The sequence below is a fragment of the Vanessa atalanta genome, chromosome Z, assembly GCF_905147765.1.
Source record: "Vanessa atalanta chromosome Z, ilVanAtal1.2, whole genome shotgun sequence".
In the NCBI taxonomy this organism is placed as follows: domain Eukaryota; kingdom Metazoa; phylum Arthropoda; class Insecta; order Lepidoptera; family Nymphalidae; genus Vanessa; species Vanessa atalanta.
The window spans coordinates 9158377-9176352 of record NC_061902.1 but is presented as its reverse complement, the minus strand read 5'-3'; the positions used below and the strand labels follow the sequence as shown (position 1 = coordinate 9176352).

At 31.4% G+C, this 17976-nt stretch overlaps 1 protein-coding gene across 1 annotated transcript in view; it reads right to left on the bottom strand.

The window, feature by feature from the left end:
- Nucleotides 1–17976, bottom strand: part of LOC125076053 (adenylate cyclase type 6) — a 186571-nt gene that overhangs the window by 44397 nt on the left and 124198 nt on the right. Inside the window, exon 5 of the mRNA XM_047687992.1 lies at nucleotides 11234–11379. Within this exon, the coding sequence (XP_047543948.1) occupies nucleotides 11234–11379 (146 nt within the window). The remainder of the gene's footprint in view (nucleotides 1–11233; nucleotides 11380–17976) is intronic.

The window sequence follows — 17976 nt, the reverse complement described above, 5'->3', positions numbered from 1 at the left end:
AAAGTTGATTCCTACATTTCGATGCTGGTGTTCGAAAATAGAATACACAGTCAAAGAGAACAAATACTTATACTTTATTGGATTCAATACAACCGAGTAAAAGAAAAGGAAACAATTTCATTTTCAATTTAAAAACGCCTTTGATTTTATGAAACCTTCAGAATAATTAAAACCATATTTATTACTAACTGAGAAGCTCCGGGCGTGGGAATACGTTTTTGATTATTTTTATATTTTACGAAATACGGAAAATGCAAATGAAATCAAAATTTATTCGAATCTTACAAGCGGTCTTTAAATAATTTAACACGATTAATATAACTAGAAACTGTGTCACCATATAAAATTATATTTAAATTACGAATTATATTTGAGTAAATGAATGATATTACCTTTCAAATGGTATAAGTTTCAATCACCTTCTTTCAATTCACTACAATGTTCAATGTTCACGAATTAGTTACGATTATTATTTAAGAACGAATGCGATGTATTGAATTTGTGTCTTATGTTTAGCATCTTATTACTTAAGAGTTTATAATTCATCTTGAATTTCAATCTGATATATCATAACAACGGTATATTTGTTTTAAGACACTGACACATCGTCCAAATATTCTGCACGATGGGCAAAAATGACACGAGAGGCGACCGAACATGAAACTTCTGCTGCAGACACGAGTTCTACTGAACATGAGCTGTATATTTTTCTTTACATTAGCAGCCTGTAAATTTCCCACTGCTGAGCTAAGGCCTCCTCTCCCTTTGAGGAGATGATTTGGAGCATATTACACCACGCTACTTCAATGCGGGTTGATGGAATACACATGTGATTATATATTTCGTTGAAATTAGACACATGCAGGTTTCCTTACGATGTTTTCCTTCACCGCAGAGCACAAGATGAATTATAAACACAATTTAAGCACATGAAAATTCAGTGGTGCCTGCCTGGGTTTGAACCCGAAATCATCGGTTAAGATGCACGCATTCTAACCACTGGACCATCTCGGTTCTTTTATTTTTCTTTAACTAAATAATAATGAATTACTTAAAAGCATGTTTTTATATTTTCTTAATTACATGTGCCTAGTCCTTTGTCAGCGTTGGGTCACTATTAGTAGAGTGCAAAACTTCATTAATGAGGTCTTTTGATATGGAGATAGTGTATTGATTACTCGTCGAGAACATTTTAATTTCGTAAAATAAAAGTAGCAAAAATGTAAAAGCAACATACCGTGTTTCATGAAATTAGCGTGATACGAATATTTACGTTCTTTTGTACATACGTCATCGTCAGAATATGATGATGAAAAAAATATAATATTTCAATGTTCGGCAAATACCTCGTAAGTTCATATAGCAGTAATCAGCACTAAGTGCTTTCATATTCAAAAGATTTTAAAATTTAGATTCTTAAATCAGAAGTAAGTTTTTTTGGTGGTGTAAGGCTTTCTGTAAGCCTCCTTGAATAGGTACCACCCAGTCATTATATATTCTACCGCCAAGCAACAAAACTAAGCATTGTGTTCCGAATTGAAGTGGGTGAGCCAATGTAACACAAGCAGAAGGGATGAAACATATGCGTTCCCAAGGTAGGTGGCGCATTGGCGATGGGAGTAATGGTTAAAATTTCTTACGGCACCAATGTCTATGGGCAGAGGTGACCATTTCATCAGGTGGCGCATTTATCAATGCTATTAAATGAAGAAATGCAAGGGTGAAGCCTGATAGATAATTCGTAAAAATCCTCCTTCAATAACATTATATTCTTACACTTATTAAAAAGCTATGTTTTACAATTGTTGCATCATTTAAACAATACTTTTGGGGTTATATCAGGTAAAAATCAAACAACCTTTGACCAAATAAACATTAATTGCAAGTACCATGATATCTCAAGATAAGATCACCCATTTTCTATCCAGTTATCAACTTGATACACAAACACTAGTGTTCCGTAGGTAGGTTAATCTTACCGAATTGTCATAGTTGAGGTTTCTCTGTATTAAGATATGTGGCGGAGTTGAGGTTTTTGAATGTCAGGCGACAATGATATCATATTTGATGTTACGAAAATATAACTTAATCCTATTTTTGGGAACATCTATAACACTGTACAATTATTCTCATTATATTCGGTACATAGGAACTTCTTAGCATTCCAAAAAACCGCGTTGCCCACCCTGCCTTGCCAAATTTTGTTGAAAATTTCTCGTCAGTCCAAGTTATTTTATTCGGGTATACCTCTCACTCCTACTTCAACCGCATAAAAATTAACTATTATTTGATAGCTCATTTATTACGTCGTAAAATATATTCATTTTTATTTCGAGTTCTTTAGATACGTTCGTTTCCAACGATACAGTAAGCTCTACAAGTACTATTTGTTTCGTAGTTTGATTTTCCCAGAAAAAAATAATGTCTTGTCCGGATGACGACATTCTCACATCCTCTGGGATTTTATAGTATTTTCCACATATATTCATTATAATAGTAAATAGTGCAGTATCATTGAGTAGTATTGAGCAGGGTTTGCTTTTAGAATTAGCCCCTAAGCCTTTTTATAATGTTGATGTTCTTTGTTTGTCGTCATTCCTTTGTGGGCTTTAGATACTGAGAAGCTTACTGCTTGATGTATGATTTGAAGAACTCTATCATGGCTGTGTGAGTAATGAGCTCCAATAAGTGCTTGGCTGTACTTATTTATATTTATTATTATCATTTTAGGATTGTCGTATAAATGATTATATTATATCTCAGTCTTCCCCCTTTATTTCTCTATCTCAACTTGACTCTATTAACTTGTGTACCTACCATAAATTGTTTATAGAATTGAAGTTTTGACTTAAGCTCTTCGGCACAATTGTCATTTGGGAGTGATCTGACTAATTCATTTCTATTAAAAAATTCATTCATTCTTTCACATTTCCTATGCATAATTACTCATTAAAAACCAGAAGTACCCATTTCGTCCAAGTCGGGGATTTTCTTTCTGATACATAGAAACCTCTCTTTCACTCCCCGGGCTTCGTTGGCGTCCTACCACTTTATGTCGCAAAGCTTTTGCGGAAGGAGCGTATAACAGAAGTCAGCACGTCTCACTACCGAGCATAGTGTTGAGGACGCTCGTCAATAGTCAACGTCAGGGAATATCCTGGGGACGTGGTGCACTCCATCAGGTGTGGTACGCCGTGTCCACTGGAGCATCACACTCGTGGTAGTAAGTTGATACCTCCAACCGGAAGTTAATACATCCGGAGGCCCTCAACTCGATTTTTTTGTGAACTTTGAAATCGTTTTAATTTCTAGTATTTATTTGTGAAAATTTTGCTGAATTGATGTAAGTGTTATTGTCTTCATTACAAATACATTTCTAATAAATTTATTTTTACTCTTTCCTTTTTTCCTCTGAAGATGTACGTTAAAACTGCGTTTTATAATTATTAAAATAAGACTGTACGAAATACAAGTATTATACGATTAACATTGTGCATTCGCGAATTGTACGTCTGATAGTCGGTATAAGTCGGGTGGCTTAAAATGCAAATGACAAAAAAGAAGTGTCTGGAGCGGATACATTTATCACGAGGAACACACTTAACAGTTAAAAAATTAAATGTATGATATATGTATAATTATTTTAAATTAAATAATTTAGTTTTTTGTATAATTGTATAGTCGGTGTTATGTAATTGTAAAAGGGATAGATAGAGTTTTAACTTTTTGTTTTCTTTGTATGATGTTGGATAGTTGCCCTTATATGTATCAGGAACTCTAATTGGAATTTCATTAAAGTGATGTATATGGTATCTCTTAGTTTATTAGGTACATATTTTTCAATAATACGTAATATTCCGGTTTATAGTATTATTTTAGATCTTATGTTATATGTAGGCTCTGAAAGGTAGTATGTTTACCAGCATTAAGCCTGATTATTTTTCCTTATTTAATCTCTGTATATATGTTATTTGTGGTATGTTTCGAGCAATCTGTTATATTTTTATTTTTAGCCGAGACAATAATATAGGGTTTTCTTAACAGACTTAAAATATTATTATTAAAAGTTTTTGAATAAGTCGGCTTATTAAATATGTTTAATCCTTTTGGTATCCAACAAAAATATTTAAAAGTGGAATGTCCTAATAGCCACTTGTCGTCAAGTTAACCTAGCAGTACTGATATAATTGATTTATATGAACTGGTCTAAAACGGATCCCTAAAGAAAATTTTGTAATAAATATATTATGGAAGTGTTTCCGATATTTTTATTTCATATAATGTGAAACCGTGTCGATGGGTGTTTTTTATGTAAATTATATTCAATTTTAGTAAGTATCGATTGTAGCCGATAATGTTTGAGTGTGACCGAAATCCGTATTGATATTCGTTAAAGAAAGTTTTCATTTGTTAATTAATCTTCTATTAAGAGATTATTTTGAAAAATTATTTTAACTATTTTGGAAATTAATAACAAAACCAAGCTTGGTGGGTAGTTCTCAATCATTTTTAGGTTGGGCTTTATAAATAGGTGTTACGTTTAGTATTTTTAGACTATCAGCCCTGATATTTATTCCTCAATATCGACACAATCGACAAATGCAATGTGGTATTAAGATTTGCAACAATTAGTCTTTTAATACATTGGTATTCATATCTAACTAGTTAAAATATTTCATTGTCAGTGAATTATTTTATGTTTGAAATTTGAGGGATAAGTGTACTTGACAAAGTGTCTATATGAAATATGTGTACAATAGTATTTTTTACATTTGTTTTATCGCATAAAATATAAAAGGCACTCTCTATTTGTTCAAAAATAATCTTGTGAAATCGCTTCAAATCTAAACTATATTTTCCGAAGCGTATGCGTTTTGCGGGAAATAACCAATAAAGCCATGCACTCATAGAACTGGTGACTATTATTTTTTGTAGAATTTAGTTTAGGTTTATTGTTTGCGAGTATATTTCTAAAGAATATTTATATACTTCTTGACTTAACAGTTTTGGTTGTTCAATTGTTTAAATTTTGTTATAATTTTTCAGTTGGTTTTTTTTATGCGAATTTTATACTCTTTATTTCATTTTGGACATCATATCAGAAATTCTTGGATCGTATTTTAATAGACTTATCCATCAAATTAAGCACATAAGTGTTTAGTAGAGTTGCAATCTGTTGTACTATACTTTATTTTTATCCAGAATTAATATAGCTTTTATGCTAATATATTAACATAAATATACCAGGCTTACTCAGATAGGCTATCAAATATATTAAAGAATTGTTTTATTTTTTAAATAGTTCTACTTGCAATTTATGAGAAATTAGAGAAACAGTCAAATACTATTTTTAATTAGACACTTACGATGACATCTAGTGTTTGCCAAACAAAATATATGAGATAAATCTTAGGTAAATAATTAATTAATCATTTCGGTTCATAGTTAAGATTTCCGAGTAACTGAGAAAATATTAAATAAGCCGTCACGAAATTGGAGCAAGCGAAAAACTTGATGCAGTCGCGAAGGTTAATTTATTTTTACGCTCCGTTCCTTGGTTATTTGAAAAGTTTTAAATCGGATAAAAAGAAGCGCCAACTGACGTCGACTACCAGCTTACTTGCTGCTAATACAAAAGTCATTTTTATATTTAACTTTCAGACGCCATGGATGTTTCAATATAATAAATGTAGGTAAAATAACCGTTGCGGAGGACATATTTCGTATAAAAAATTCGGACAGAATCACTAATTAGAAATATACCAACGTTAATAGAAAACTCCCATGTAAGTATATTATTAGGAATATTATCGGGCTTCTGGCATTAGCACAGTATAATATCATTAGGTTTGTTCGTGTTAGCAAAAATATATAACATTTTTAATTCAGTCTTTAAACGTCCGAGCAAATTCGATACTTGTAGCGAGATTTTTTGTCATTTGCATTGAGGTCAACAAATAAACAAAAAAAAACATTTTTCCACTAATAAATGGGGAGACCTTTAATGCTTAATTGAAAAAAGAACTACCAAGCGAAAATACATAAAGCTAATGCTACAAGATGCACACCTTTTCGCAAGAAGGTTTTATCATAAAATATTATTATACAGATTGCTGCGCTTCGCAATGTCAGCCGCTTTAATGCAGCTTATGACCAGTGACGTGACAACCGTGGATTTTATCATCATTATCACAGTGAAAAAATCATCATCATTACTCGCTTATTTATGACGTGGCGCTGCAATGAAACTGTGTAAATAACAGTACTAAAAATACCGTTCGATTTGTCAAAATAAGTTATCTTTATCGTCATTGACAGTTCTTTCGATCATTAATGGGGACAATTTACTTTATAAATCAGTCCTACGAGGCTTTAGGTAACAGATAGCAAGTTTGATTACATAGAAGATACCTATTTCATGAAACCAACGACTAGTAATTGTGTTAGTGAGCCTACATCCGATTAAATTCGATATTCCTATCGTGAATGCATATGATGCTAGAGCGATGTTAGAGCACGTTGAATATCGTGTGTATTTAAGGTACTCGCTTACACCTATACCTGATAGTACTGACAGATTATTAAAAATAAGATCTTAATGACTTAATAACAAGGAGGTCGAATTGAAATAGGTTTTATTCGACGAGCATTTATCGGTACATTATCATAATTAAGCTAGTAGGTACTTAAATGCGTCACGATGTAATTTACAAAATTATATTTTATGTAAGTGAGTGCATTTATTATTGACTTTTTTCTCGCATTTTTGAGAAATATGACGTAATCGAATGTCAATATATAAAAGAAATCATTTGACGCTGAAAATACTAAAATGATTTATTTTTGATTTAAATCATCAAGTAAAATTTTTTATTAAATAATTTAAGTGCGCAATGTAGGAAGTGAATCGCACTATGTAAATTATTTCCAACAAAAACAAACTGAACAATATACATAAACATGAGTAATATATTACTGGAGTATATGTAATTGTATCCTCTTTGGATCGCTAAAGATGAGTAAATATCTTTCGTTATTTTAAAATTACATTTACCGGAGACTTCTTTGTGTGTACACCATTGTATGTTCTTTCATCTTGATAGGCTCACTTTGGATTAACAACCGTAAAATTATCCGTTCTAGGTAATATTTTTTATTTTAAAAGACTGTCCATGGAATTTATTGATAATTATTGTCAAATGATGATGGACGGATTTACGATCATCTGGTTGTACAGAATAATAATCAGATAAAATAGGCCGACATACATGATGTAAATATTTCTATAGCCGAAAAAATTATAATAATATAAACGTAAAGCTCGCATTTTTTTACCTTCAAAGGTTGAAGTATTACGCCCTTTATTTTATCTAACCTTAAAAACGTAAATTGCCATGTCTATTAAGTTTTGCGAACAGGGTAAATTATTATTTAAAGGCCCTTAGGATTTGCAGCGTGTCCATGAAAATAAGCAATGCCAGAATTTCACAATTTTCTCAACGCAGATTGTTCTTTTTTCTTTTTACTCGCATCACTTTTGTTTAATCTTAGAAATGGATTATACAATATTTTGGTCTTGGTATGCTTGACTTTACGACATATCAAGAGGGGAGAATTGCTACAGCCAACGAATAAGAGCGTAGAACTGAAAATTAATAAAATTATTTTTGGTGCACTTCAATAAAATATACAAGACGGGTCATAACGTAAAGACTACATTAAAAAAAATGTTACTCTCCAAATTTCAATTATATGTCTTATATTTTAATTTTGTGGATACAGTCGGTTGAAATATTTAAAGTATTTTAGTAATTAGTATTGATGGTTTCTTTATTCATTTTCTAAATTTAGGTACATTTACAAAAGCGTCCCCATCCATAATCCCCACAATCTTCCAGGTTTAATATTAAATAATGCCAGCCTTGGATCAGATTAAGTAAAAAAAAGATTCTCTTATATATCTCCGCAAAACGATGTAAGCCACAAATAAGAAACTAATCTTGTAAGGAAATTCATTAGACGTATTTAAAATTAATTATAACAGTTAGAGATTGAATACAGCTCATGAAGACTATAATTACAATAATAATAAAATCTACTTTCTTAAATCCTAGTTCAACTTAGGGAATCGGATCGGATTCGGTGACGTCTAAAATCATAAATCATCTCTACGGCCGAAGGTGTGTTTTTGATAAAAAAACTTTTTTTTTATTTAATAAGCAATTAATTTTTTGAGCGGCAAATTTATTACACTAATCGGATTTATACCAGTAAGTTATCCTTTTAAAATCTTACTCATGGAGTAGAACTTTATTTATCATTAGGTATTTAATGATACATAAATGACAATGAAACCTTTAAAATAAAGTTAAAATAAATATTAGACCCAATCCACCACTATTAGAAGTCCAACAAACTATTTTTTGTAAAAATTAAGTCCAACGTTGCATTAATTCCTTGTGTAAATACCAACTATACAGATAATTTTGGTAACTACGTGTAACATTTGAAATAATTGGCTAATAAATATAAATATTCAAGCGTCGAATAAATCTAGTATCGGTTGGAATATAAATCTCAACATAACCCTAATAAATACAATGTTTTACAAACGGATAACTATTGGGCAATATTCGCAGAGCCTATAAGCGATTCTTTTTATTGTTATTCATTACGAATCCACATCACGCATCTGATCGATTTGGAGACCGAAACGATTCCATTCAAGTCGGTTTACTAAAGTTAAAATCGTTAAGCGGTATCAATGAGCCGTACAAACATTCTCAACGTGAAAAGGTCGCATTGATAGAAAAATGTATACTGCTTGGAAACATTTACAGTAATCAATTATTTTGTAATATTAATCGTAAAATAGTTTGATCAACAGCCGCGGCGTTCGTGTTATCTTTATAGTGGGTTACTTGACAATCACATCAAACTAAGTAATCGGTCTTAATTGACGTCCTTTTCTATAGTAATGACTGTTAAAAATTTAAATGTTTAGGTAAGTATCTGTTTATTTTATAACGTAAAGAAAAATTAAAACATTTTCTTATATGAAATATTTAGACAGTAATTACCGACGCAAGTATTTATTTCTTTAACGTATTAAGGGTATATGCCTTTGAAACATGATGTACGAAAATTTATTTAACGTACACGGTTCATTTTGTGAGCTTACCCGGAGAGAAAAGGTTTAAATTGCTTTATAAGTTACTTATATTATAATCCTCTGGTTCCGTCATTTAATGGGAAATGTTTGCGACAGAGCGGGTCGCAAAACAATTGCCAGGACACAAACATTTTTCATTAAAAAGCACTCAGGTACCTGAAACACTCGGTATTGTGTTTCGATTAATATATTATTAGAAGAAATAATAATGCTTTAGGCTTAAACAGTTGTTCATTTTGAAAAAGTAAGATGTCATTCCATCCATGCAATATATATATATATATATATATATATTGCATGGATGAACATGTAGTGTGTGCAATATCGCAGGTGCACTCATCTATTTGTTCTATATTCAAATAGTCTCATGCAATACGTCTTTCCTGGGCTACTATTAAAAAAAAAATAGTGGCCGAGTTATAAAATTTCATTGACCCGAACTGAGATTTCAACTCAGGGCCTGGAAAGGCCTGTGAGCTAGCTAGGTAATCGTGCAATTATTAGCTAAAAGTTGATTATAATTCTATACATCTCAATGAGTGTGCTTCACGTTTTTAAAACGCGTGTATTGAGGTGCGAGTCTGAACCCTCCTTAGCTTTCAGTTATTTGGTTATTTCAACTAAAATCCTCTCAACATGTTTTATGGTTCACTAAAGTTAATAAAAAAATATCTACAATTTAAAAGATAGAACAATTTAAATAAAATTTGTAAGTTTTTCAATGTTTTATTTTTAAGGCGCGTCGCTTGTGCAAATTCACTGATTAATAATTAATTGATATTCGATTATATATTAAGCCAGTGATATAGAAATGATACGTTGTTTCGCTTTAAGTATGATTTAATTGAAAACATCATGTTAGGTTGTCGCTATCGTTATCGCAATAATTATATTAGAGAGAGAGAAGATTTGAAACAATTTGTATTTTATAACTCCATGCTGACCCTTTAATTAATACTGTGAGGACAATACACTAGATGCAAGCTAAGTAATTATTTTGATGTCCATTGTATAATATCCCAGAAAGTGTTAATGGTTTTAGCTTTTAAAAATCCATTGCAAATAGTGACCGCAAGAAATAGTTCATAAATTTCGGCAAATTATTTCGTTTCGAATGCAGTTTATGTACTTTTATTGTATTATGTGTATGACTTACGATGTGTCGGTGCCCGCTTTAACCGTCTGACCACAATTAGCCGTGTGGTTCCGGCACAGTCGAATAGAGACAACTCATCTCAACCATTGTGTGTTGCACCAGACTTTGTAGATTCTATGAGGTCTGGGGCGTCGACTCGTTATTGCTCTTTTTTTAAATAATTTTTTTGCGGCACGCCAAAGATTTTCCATCGAGCGCATCAATCTGGCATTTATTGGTGTACAATGTTACAAGCAAAAGCATACTCTAGGCGTTCGACAGGCAAAAAGTTGTAAAAGTTCGCACAAATTCCTTTTTTGTGCAGTTTTTATACTATGCCCATTACCCATGAGTGTCAGGAAAATCTATACTAATATTATAAAGCTGAAGGGTTTGTTGGTTTGGTTGAACGCGCTAATATCATTAACTACTAGTTCGTTTTAAAAAAATATCTTTCAGTGTTAGATAGCCTATTTGTCTCAAAAGGCTATAAACCATCACGCTACGACTCCTAGGAGCGGAGTATCAATGATAAATGTTTTAAAAACGAGGGAAAATTATTCCTTTGGAGAGCTAACTTTGCGAGTACTGCGTTTGCGAACGGTGTAGGTTTCCCAAAAGTCACATATGACAGAATTTGTCCCCTTTAAACAAATAATTTGGTAGCCTAATTTTATTACGCAATTATAGTTACCTACATAATAAGATTATACCTCCTGGCTCTACTTTTACCTAAACGTTCTAAAGTTCCACTCTTGCTGATAACAGCGTGATTTACTTGACACAGTTACTTTATGTACTTTGCAAGTTTTTCAATTCCTACCCGAAGGAAGCCAGGGGAAAAATCTAGTGATATAAAATACATTATTTTACTCAAACAGATTTCTTTAATAGACGGTTTGTCTGAATTCGTAGAAATAACTTACGTGTAAGTTTTCAAATCTGTGTGTCTCGCATACAGCACGCAAGGGCGGAGGACAGCTCTCGATGCACTGATGCCAACAGTCGTCTTCATCTTCTTCACCGTCATCGTTGGTGCCGCCTGCTCCTCCTCCCTGCTCGTTGCGAGTGTCTGAACAAACAAGGACATTAAAATATTATTTTCTCACATTTTTAGTATACATTTGTAAAGTAAAGACGGTTTACTTTTTTAAATTTAGAATACAAATGACCACCTTCGATGATTCCATAGCATTAATTTTATAAATTCACCTCATATAATTTTACAATTTGACCTCTTGTCACCTCAAAAATAACTTAAACCTCTAACCTGATTATTCAGGAGCCGCTGTTCAGAATAAAGCGGTTTGCTTGAAAACGGTGACGCTGTATAAAAATACAGCATAGAAACAACTTTCAATTTCACACTACTGGGCAAACAGGCCTCGTTTCATTACGCAATTAAACGCGTGTAAATACATCAAAATTTATCATGGTACGTGCAGTTTATTTCGAAACGATAATATAGGTGACCTATCTAATTGGCAATATTTACTCAATATGTAAAGTTTAATTGTTAATCAAGCTAGTATAGTATGGAAATATTAATTAAAAAATTATAGTTTCTTTTCGATATCAAATTAAACACTTATCAGATTAACTTTTGTAATACTAAATATCATAATACAAATAACGTAAAGCTTTTAAGTGAAATAGATACAAAAATAAAAGCGCAAGAGTACGTTTACAAAAGTCGGAAAACATGACCCAGTTATGAGGAACTTAGATTCTTTCTTAGGTAAAAACAATACCGATTTGACACACAATACACGGTTGATTGATTTCAACTTGTTATTAAATTACATACTATGTGTAAAAACGAGTAACTATGTTCCTCTTCTTATGTTATAACTAGCACTGAATATTGTTTGAGAATATTCGGCTGTAGTGTATTCCATTTATATCTATTAATAAATCGGTTGAGAAAATAAAACCTTGAACTGGTCAGTATAAATATTCATTTAGCTGTTTAATGTTAAGACTTTAGTGTAGAAGTACATAGGCGTGAAGTAACTAAGGCCTGTTCACCGTTGGAGAAGTCCACACTCCAATACGGATTGGTTAAATACACGAAGCAGGTTTAACATCCCAAGATAATATGTAGATTGTAGAACTTAAAATCTTCGTTTAAGATTCAGGTCTTAAGTTTATTTTGTTTATATACAGATTAAGCATAAGGCCATGTCGACTTCTATGATGTGACTTGTTTATTAATAATTTAAGTCAGTTCATTGCATTATTCGAGAACAAAATATTTCCAAAGTCAATACAGAATGGTGTACGTTCATTGTTGTATGTCAAACTACTAAACCGAAAATCCCTCAGCGACATGTTCATTTGTTCAGTCAGTCAGGGTAACAAAGGAACCTTTGTAATGGCGCCGAATTATACTTATTAAAATTGACAGAAATAATATTTGGTATGTTTTTATTTAATCCTAGAAAACTGTTACAGAACTGTTCTCCGTAACGCTCTTTATTGATTTATTTATAAGTGCAGTATACTGTTGGAAGGTAATAAATGAATAATAGTATCACTATTTAAGATTTAAAATAAAAATCAACTTAGAAAACTGTTTTTTGTCTTCCACGTTCAATTTTTCAATATTTTTTTATGTAACTAATATTATATTATAAGTAAATTAACTAAATTTAAAGAAATGTTTGCGAAAATATTCGCTTAAACTAACGGTAACAATATTGTAGGGAACGAGTTTCTAAAATCCTTATAGCGTCAAGATTCTTAGTAATCGTAGCGAGAGAACACACTTTGTATTAATAGTTTCTAATATGCATATTAGCTGCGAAGCTGCTTTAAATATATATTCTTACGCTAAAAATACACATTGTGCGCTAATTTATGTTTAATATTGAAATATGAAAATTATAAAATTTATATTTTAATTGCTTCTGATTATCGAGTTCATCGTTTTACTGTTTACTTTTTGAATTTATTTAAAAAATAAAATCAAAACTAAAGTCATCAGACTGCCATCGAACTAGTTGAGTACGTATATATCATAGTATAGTCGTAAGTACGTATAATCAAGTAAGATAAGTTTATAAATTGACAAGTATAATATTGAGTACGAGTTATTCGGTAATGTATTCCAACAAGGCTTAGGTTAGTTTACGTTACTTCAGAGTGCTGATAGTAAGTGAAGCGTTAAAACTAAACGTGCATTCTACGTTTCAAGTAATCAGATTATTACAGTGGCTGGTCCTGGTTCACGATGAAAGGCTTACGTGGATTTTGTTAAACATTAAATGTGAAAGACGATGAATGTGAATAATAATAATTTATTGATTGAAATTTGATAGAACTTTACTTAATTATATACGTATAATTTTTCCGGCAAAATATACAAGGCTAGCCAAGTAAAATGATACTCTACTTAGACGATTTGGAGCTTATTCTATTTTACAGTACTTAATGGTTCTTGTAAACTTATATAAACAATCCTAATAATTGATCTAGTATACGAAACGATAACTCAAAGTTAAAAAAACTTACTTATTTTTACAAAGATTAACGCTAGAAACGTTCAAAACGCTACTTTTAAAATCTACTTCACGTTGCCATTGAAACGAGTCCAGAGTAAATTCATAGATCCAAGCAAGGGATTATTGAGATTCATACATGCACGGAGGTTGCGTATGTATAACCGTATTCATTCATTTTCAACGGTATCTGTTTCGCTGATGGATATGTGATCAATTAAATTTTGAAACTTTAAATATGCGGAGACGCATAAGATTTGAAACAAACGATAAAATTATTGATGGTCAATGATAAGACTGAAGATTTTGGAGGTTGAAGATATTTTAGTTATTTTAAAGTAAAAGCTTAAAAGCAATATGTGTCGGAAATTTATTATCAGCAGTATTTACATGTTCACTTTTATTGAGTCGAAATAAATAGGTACCTACATATATTAATTTAAACCCGACCGGGTAAAGTTGACGATTTTAATTATAATATTGCACCGCTACGTAAGCTATCTCGGCAGTCGCTGTTTTTCATTATATCAATGATAAAAATGATTCCATCTGCTAAAATAAACAGTTAAATACTCAACACTATTACAATATTTTCTAAAGTAGATATTCTATAAGTTGAAAATTTTTGTCCTTGTTAGTCCTAGCCGTAAACTCGTACTTCGCCGATGTATAATTTAGTTTTTCAAAAATTCGTTTTCTTGTTTTTAAAGTATTTTTAAAAGTTTCTACTTTTTCAGTAGATGCACATTTAATATGAATATATTGTAATTCAATACCGCTCCTTCGTGAAATTATTCAAACATTACAGGAAACCATACAAAAGTACATAACAGATATTAATTTATTATCCGGAGAATAAAATATATATGCGGCCGGATAAATTCATACAATGAAAAGATAAACAAGAAACCTCGTGTAACCAGATTCATTCGTCGCCGCCGCTGTAATCCTATCACACCTACGTCACTAACATTTATCGTCAATCATAAGCTGATTTCTTATATAAAATTACGTAAATGAGGCATATACTCCACCCGGCGAAATAAAGGTGGGTCATAAACTTCTTTATTTGGTTCTTAACTGAGTGATCATGGGAAAGGGTAGAAGTAAGGTGAGAGTGAGTTTACGACGATGATCCAATGTGATACGTGACCTTAAATAAACGACGCGGATGCTTTTATCTTTGCGAAGGAATACCGGCGTTATTTAAAAAATATAATGGCAGTTATATCATTTATTAGCTGAATAAAGTTTCTAGAAACAAATTTCTCATCACTGTTTTACGATTTAAGGCCGTCAAATTCAGAGTATTATATCTTAATAATTTTCGTTTTTTAATAAATCTAAAATAATTGTATATTAATTAAACTTAAATAAGACTCAGTATTATAATTTTGTGTTTTAAATTCTGAAAGGAAAATCTATGAATTCAAGTTTCTGCCTCGGCTCGGAATTATCGCAGACTGATTAATGGCTTTGATGTAGTGTATGAAATCTTATTATGTAATATTAAAGTGATAAAATATCATCCAAGTGGTTTTTGTTACAACAAGCTCATTCCGACATCAACAATATCTTGTGTTAATAGTCAAACAGTGAGAGGAGGCATAAGATTTGTGGCATAGCATCCAAAGTTTCGAAGTAATATCGTGCATGTATTTGTATGCGAAGTAGAATTGATTGCTTCATGAATGAAGTTGATACAGTTCGCTAGACTTGTGTGTGTTGAGTACTTATCTACGAAAATGATTTAACTTAGAATTGTAGGGTAATATTTAGATTCATAGATATTCTATTGTGAAATCACATACTATATTACTTCAATTTGTTTTATTATTTACTAGTTGAACCTGCGGATTTACCCGCACGAAATTTATAAAAAACTACCTATAACACGCAAACAGCTACCCCCAGTATACAAAAAAAAGAAACTGACGGAGGTGTATGAAATTTGGCATTATATTACAATATTCATTAGAAAAACATTACACATTACGATGCTTTAAACACATACACCTTTATCAACATAATATTGAATATGTAACGGCCATAGTTTACGTTCATACTTTCAATGGCAACACATGTCATGTCAAAGTTCAATGACATTTTTATACATTTGAATTTTTATTGTAGAAGTGACAATGTATCATCCAGTTTCCTACGTATCTTTCAAATCGCATCTAATATTTTATTTAAACCAATAGACAACCACTAAGTGTCATTAATAAAATACGCATCAACTCACGTTTCCAAATAAAAGTAGTATAATTCGACAAGGAGTAAGCTTTTAACGGATTTAAGTAAGCGGAGCGATTAATGACGACGTCATAATAATAAAGAACAATTATAACGAATTAAGAAATTAACGAAATATAATATAAAAATTGTATGAAATAGCTATACCTCGCAGGTTCACCTGTCATGAATGAAATTTTCGATATTGGTTGACGTTATCGATATTACTCCGCTGAATAGTGTCGTAACTTGAAGTTAGGTCTATAACTTTCCTCAATATGCAGACTATCTCACGCAATAAGAAATATTCAAATCGTGTCTGTAATTCTAGAGATGAGTGCGTTCAACAATAAAAACTCTTCAGCATTATGACATTATTAGGTATATACCAGTGTACTTTATTTTAAAATTACTGACTGACATAAAAAAGAGATCCTAAATAAAGCCCATTTGGTCGCACAGGCTGAAATATCACTATGATGCGGACTGCATTTGAATCATCTTTTAAAAGACTATTAATTAATAAAAAAAGAACCAAGTTTAACTACAATTCCTCCGTAATAAACCTTAAATACATATATAAATATATATAACAATTTGTGCAATGATTTAGGTCGTCTAATTCTTTAGCTTTTGCCTAGGAAAGACGCTGGATTAACACTAAACATGCATGAACTTGCATTAAAAATGCACATGATAACAAAATAAACGCTTGGAAAGTTTTCGGTTTCATTAAGCGTATTTGTTAAAAATTTAGACATACGGACTATTTTAATTCTATAGAATGCTCTTATACGCAGCAATTTAGAGTATGCTGCCCTTATTTAGTATCCTTTAAACAAGACATATGAATCTAATGGAATGCTTACAAAGATCGTCTTGTTCCATTTTCAAATGGCTAAAAGTAGGGATGCGCCGGAAGTGATTGGCAGAATGAATATTACGACATTTCGCTCTGCTCCTAGCTTCCCAAGCAATATTAAGATCTTTAATGTTCTGTAATCTCTAAACTATTACACGCGGTTATACGGTGACCTCACTCTGAACCCATGATATTATCATTTTTCACGACTGTCACAACCATTTAAAGGATAATGACATAAATAAGATTTTGTTTTACCTTGTAGGCTATTTAACTATAATTTTGATTTGTTTTTGTACTTTTTTGATACCCCTTTAGCTTTTATTATGTAATATATTTAATTTAATTATGTAAATTAAATTAAATTATGTATCTGCTCTAAATCATTAATAATAATGCAGTAGTTGCCTTTTATGTTTAATTTTGTTTTTAAATTGTAAAATACTAAGTATTTTCAATATGTCTAGAATTTAGCGATTTATTAACATCTTAAAAGAAAAGTATGACGAATGTCTCAACAGTTTTTTAACATTACTTCCAATCGTCGGAAACAAGTGTTATGCCTCCCGTCTAAATGGATTCTAAGATGAGAAGTGAGTTATTTACGATAATTATTTCATCGTGAGTGATTTACACTGGTCTATATTAAAAATTCCGCAACGCGTAATTTATTTTCGTTCTTAACAATAGTAACTTTCGACGTTACGCACGGTTGCCTAATAAATTGACTTATTTATCACATTCTTATTAACATCCGTTTTTTAATGAATATAGATTTCGTTAATAATTTAGGAGCTTGCTTACAACTTGAAAGACTTTATATGTTATAATGTAAATAGAAAGATCAATAGTTATGATCGTTATTTATGATCAATTGCACTCACTTCATACAAACAAATCACTATATAAACGAACAAATGAAATTCGAATTATAAACTATTGTTGATGTCCTTCTTGACGTGTCCGTCAATGGCAAATTTGGCTAGTGGGTTGCGAGCGAAGGTGGCTTGAAAGCCACATTTGGTTTTAAGCGTTCTGTTGCAGGGTTGGCAGAACAATTGGCTTTTACTAT